The 4990-nt window shown below is 50.0% G+C and overlaps 1 protein-coding gene across 2 annotated transcripts in view; it reads left to right on the top strand.

Annotated features, from left to right (window-relative positions):
• Positions 1 to 346: 346 nt before the first annotated feature.
• CUNH9orf152 (chromosome unknown C9orf152 homolog) overlaps positions 347 to 4990 on the top strand; it is an 8402-nt gene continuing 3758 nt past the window's right edge. For both annotated transcript variants that reach the window (XR_783319.2, XM_010639306.2), the window contains exon 1: positions 347 to 1492. Coding sequence is in view for 1 of the 2 variants with exons in the window: in XM_010639306.2 (XP_010637608.1) it covers positions 1300 to 1492 (193 nt within the window). In the remaining variant the exon portion in view is untranslated. The remainder of the gene's footprint in view (positions 1493 to 4990) is intronic.

Below are 4990 nucleotides of genomic sequence, written 5' to 3'. Positions count from 1 at the left end.
GAAGTTAGGTAAAAGGCACGAAAAAGATTCACCCTCTCAGCTCATAGAAGAAATCAATCCTGTGAATACCTTGGTCTTGAACTTCTAGACTTCAGAACTGTGAGGGAAAGATTGTTGCTTAAGCCACCCAGTTTATGTGACTCTGTTATGCTGCCCAACAAAGATTTACCCTCCACTGTCTCTTCACCCATTGCCTGTATAAGGCAGGTGTGTCAGGCGACCCACAGTTTGTGTCACATTCGGAGAAGATAGAAAAAGGTTTAATTGACAAGTGGAACAAGAATAGGTCACAGCCAGTGTAAGACGCCAAAGGGGTCTGGCATTCGAAGAAGCTGTAAAGTGGAGGTGCAAGCAGGGTGTGAAAGTGCGCCTAGCCTTGGTAAGATAAAGTTACTTCTCCGCTGGAAAATGCCAAGAACACAGAGGCTGCATCAAATGTCAAAGAGGTGGGGCTGGCTGAAGGCCAGGGCTCCCTTGGGCTCCTTCCCCATGGCAGACTTTGGGGCTGGGCTTTGGCAGGGGGGCGGGAGGGGCGCGGTGTGAGTGGAGCTCTTTGCTGCTGAATTCCTCCAGCACACAGCCAGGCCACAGCATGGACATCCTGAGCACAACTCTGCCAGGCTGCTGAAGGTGTCCCTCTGACAGCTGCAAGACAAACCGGCAGGTTCTGATGAACCACCATGCTCCCGTCTGCGATGTGTGAGCTGAGTGGGAACCAGTTAGTCCTCAGTACCTGCTTCGGCTCCACCAGAAAATGGGGGACTGCGCCACAGCTCCTAGAATCGGATTCAAAACTTGAGGAACGAGTAATGAAGGACTTGAAGTAAGACACTCCTTGGACTCCCACCAGGACCCCAGGAGCTGGGCTTCTCTTTCTCTTTGTGCCCTCCACTCCTCCCCTCTCCTCACAACCTCCCACTCCCCAAGCACCTACTCCTGCCTATCCTACGCTCTCTCACTCTCTTCCCAGATCCCACTGATACTCTCTTATCACCGTCACCTCCTTCCTTTTTACTTTCTCCTTGCCTAGTCCTTTCCTGCCCTCTCCCCAAATCTTCCTCCTAATTCTGACTCTTGCTTGGATTTCCTCCTCTCTTCTCCTCCCCTCAACTTCTCCCCATCTCTGCCTTTTCCTCCCTTGTGTTTCTCCCTCCTTTTCTTCCCTCTCTTCTCTTCCTGCTCCCTTTTCTGCCCTCATTCCGCCCTACCAGCTCCCCACCCACTCTGTTCCCCCTCCCTCTCTACTCCTCCTCTTCCCCTTGCCTCTCCCCTTCATGTTTGCTTTTCTCCTGGACCCGGATGAAAGGGTTGGCCTGCCCGTGCCCTGCCCTGCCCCACTTCTGGCAGCTGGGGTCTCGCTTCATGGCTGAGGGTGCCAGGACTCAGGCCCCAGGGCAAGGGCCCCAAGTCAGCATCCAGAACCTTCGAGCCCAGTACGAAGGCCTGAGGAGGCAGCAGAGGACGCAGGCCCACCTCATGGTGTTCCCAAAAGGTAGGGCTCAACAGGTGCTGGGGGAGGACGGCCTGCCTGTGGTTCCAATGGGAAGCTGAGCTTCGGGGAGGGGGGGCTGCTGCTCCCCAGCCTCCCAGTGGAGGAAAGGAGTTGCTGTTGGCTGAGTTAGAACTAAAGCAGGGCAAGCTAGATCAGGGCAGCTCTGTCCAGCCACAGCCAAGTGAGCCAGGAGCCTCAACCAGGCACCTGGCCAGCATTGCTGTTCCTGGCCTCTGCTCCTATGTTTCTGGTTCTGATCTTGCTAAACTGGTCAGCCTGGTGAGTTGGGCTTGGCCCCTCTTCTAGGTCAGGTAGGGAGGTGGGGGCTCTGCTTCCTGGCTGGATCTAACAGAGGCACCTCCTGCAAACCAGAGAAACTGACTCTGGAGAAGAAGCCTGGTAATCCCTGGGAAATGGCGAGGCCAGAGGAAGTGCAGGGATCAGGGACCATGGGGCAGCCCAGCTCATCTGGATTCAAATAGCAGTCAGAGAGCTATGATCAGAGGTAAAACTCCTCACCTCGTGGAAACTCAGATTTAATCCCAAGAGGAAAGTCAGAACATGAGGCTCAGAAGTAAATGGTGGTCAGCTCCTAGAGGGAAGATCCTCTATAAGGTCAAAACCATGCCCTGAGAGTTTCTGTGGTTATTTCTACAGTGCAGTGGACAAAAGGAATGGTCTGCCCTTTGCCAGGCTAGTCTGAGAAGGACTCAGGAGACAGAGAGAACTCATTGTCTATGACATGAAGTGCCTTTCAAAAGGAGTGCTTCCAAAGACCACCAAAGAAAGGCTTGCTCCAAAGAGGGCACCTCTGACTAAAGTAGCCCATTTCTCATTATTGGGCTGCTGCCTCTCTGTGGGATCCATTTGAACTGACCCGGAATGGCCAATTAGCTCCCGTCACTGTAGGGCATAAGCCGCAAGTTTCCTAAAGCCCCATCACACCCTCAAGGGGGTTCAGTCAGTCATTGAGCAGATATTTATAAAATCAAACCCCTATCAAATCAAACCATCACGTTTACCACGTCTGCATATCAGACTCATAAATCCACGTCCTTAATGGCATAATCCTAAAATATCTCAAACTCCATGTGCCCTGCAGAATTCACCATTCCCAGGCCCTGACTCCCCCAGATGGCCTTTTCCTCTGCTCTTGGTACCTGAGTGCTCCCTCTCCCACGGTTACCACATGCTATATCATAATGACGCACGTTGACGCAGGCAGTGCTCGAGTAGGTCTTTCTCAGGGAAGACCTTGGACCCCTGAGCTGGGTCTGGATCTTTTAGAATAGGTACTCTTAGTAGTTTGCGGTTCTGCATTCTTTGCGTCATTGCGACAGGTAGCACTCTATGAAGTGGAGGGGCTGTGTACACACTTTGGAGCAGAGCCTGAGTTTGCCTTCCCCAGTTCCCTACGGACTGAAACAAAACAGATTAAAAGAGAAAAAAAAAAAAAAACATAGCATGGAATTTCCCTGTGTGTCTTAATTACTTTCTCATCATGAAGACACAATACCCAACACCCACAATTCTAAGAAGGAGAGATTTACTTTGGCTCACAGTTCATAGAGATTTCAGTCTATAGTCAGCTGCCTCCAAGGCAGGGCAGCATGGAAGAAAGGAATCACAGAGGAGAGTTGCTCATGGCATGGCAGGCAGAAAGTAGAGAGAGAAAGAGATTGAGGGAGAAGGGAAGGAGATAGACCCCTCCAGGCCATGGCCCCTGGAGCTCCACCAGGCTTCCCTCCCAACATCCCAGTCAGCTATAATCTCATCGGTGAACTAATCTACTAATGAGTATCACATCCCCATGACCCAATCACCTCTCAGAAGCCCCATTATGAACTGATGAGGCTGTGCTGGGGGCACCTAGAGACAGCAGTATAAGCCGTAGCAGTGTGTTCTCCCATGACTTCAGTGCTCTTGCATGGACACTGGGGGCAGACAGTTTCCCAAAGGTGTGTTGGGGAGGGACTGTAACAGCAGGTTCCCAGAGCACCTCCCAGTTTACTCTCTCTCCTCACTTTCTGTGGACCATGGGCTAGGACTGACAGTTGAGCAGGTTCTTTCTCTCTGCCCTGAGCCCTCTCCTGCTAGACTCATGATGGACCAGAATACCAGCACCTAGGTTCTCCTGTCACATGCCCTTTCATCTTTGTTCTCAAATAAGTGCATAGTGTTTTGAATTTCTGCAAAGGTTTTGTGCTTGTCACACTAAGAGTACCGTTTGAAAGTTCGATGCCCAGTACCAAAAAAAAACAAAACAAAAACAAAAAAAATACCATTTGAGTTACAAAGCGGGAACAAGACTTCTTCAGTCTTTCCACTGGACTTCTGTTTACTGAACTGCAGCTGTTTGCAAGAATGACTGCATCTGCTCTTCTGTTTCTTTTGTGCTTGGAAAACTGAGATGCAAGCGAGCCCTGCTTACTTCATCCTGCCAGTCTTATCTGCATCATCTTGCTCTGCACTTTTTCTCCTACTCAGCTTCCTACGGTAACAGGTGCTGAGACACTGAAGCAAACCTAACTGACATCTCAGAGTGACCCCAGTCTGAGCATCACCTGGCCTTCACTCATTCACACAGCTCACTGCTACCAATAATTCACAAGGAGCTACTGTATTCCACAAAGTGACCTGTTAGAAAATGTTCCTGAGAACAAAGAGAGACATCGTTCTGCATCCTCAGATTTGAAGCCATTTCAGAAAAGTAGCAGCTACTACAAATATCTTCCCAGAACAGTGTCTCTTGCCTAGCAGGAAAATCCACAAAAGTTCTCTACATGGAACTGCTTTAAAATACAGCTCCTCCATGCTCTCTTGGGTGGTAAACTCATTGTCAGAAGTTCAAGACACAAAACACCTGAAGGGAAAAGTAATCTTTTCCCCTGGCAAGTATACAGAATATGTACCTGTGTGAGTGGGTGAGTTAGCTTTCCGTTGCTATGACAAGGTACTTGAGAAGGTTGACTTAAAAGGACGAAAGGATTTGCTTAGGCTCACAGCATCAGAGGTCTCATTCCACGGTTGTCTGGCCACGTGGCTTTGGGGCCACAGCAGCCTATTCCATAGATTATGGCAGAGAAGTGCGACGAAGGAGGCCGCTCACCTCATGGTGGCTGGGAGAAAGAAAGGGAGGGACAGAGTGGCATCCACTGAGTGCCACAGTCCGGCAACTAAGCCATTAGCACATGAGCCTTTGGAAGATGTTCCAGATCCAAGGTTTACCAGTGAGTGTGTGTCTTTGTACCAGTGAGTGTGTGTGTCTTTGTGCCAGTGAGTGCGTGTGTGTGTCTTTGTGCCAGTGAGTGTGCATGTGTCTTTGCACCAGTGAGTGTGCGTGTGTCTTTGCACCTTGCTCTTCTGCCTTCAGATGCTGACTCCCAGTTGTTCCCAAAGTTCACATCCTTACTTCACTTTTTCACCCTCAATTGTACTTGACTTTTCCTGTAGCACTGGCTGCCACCTGAAGTTTCATTTATTATATATATGAATTTA

This window comes from Fukomys damarensis, unplaced genomic scaffold (genome assembly GCF_012274545.1).
Source record: "Fukomys damarensis isolate Sample0158 unplaced genomic scaffold, DMR_v1.0_HiC HiC_scaffold_36, whole genome shotgun sequence".
Classification (NCBI taxonomy): Eukaryota; Metazoa; Chordata; class Mammalia; order Rodentia; family Bathyergidae; genus Fukomys; species Fukomys damarensis.
This window is presented reverse-complemented; position numbering and strand designations above follow the sequence as displayed.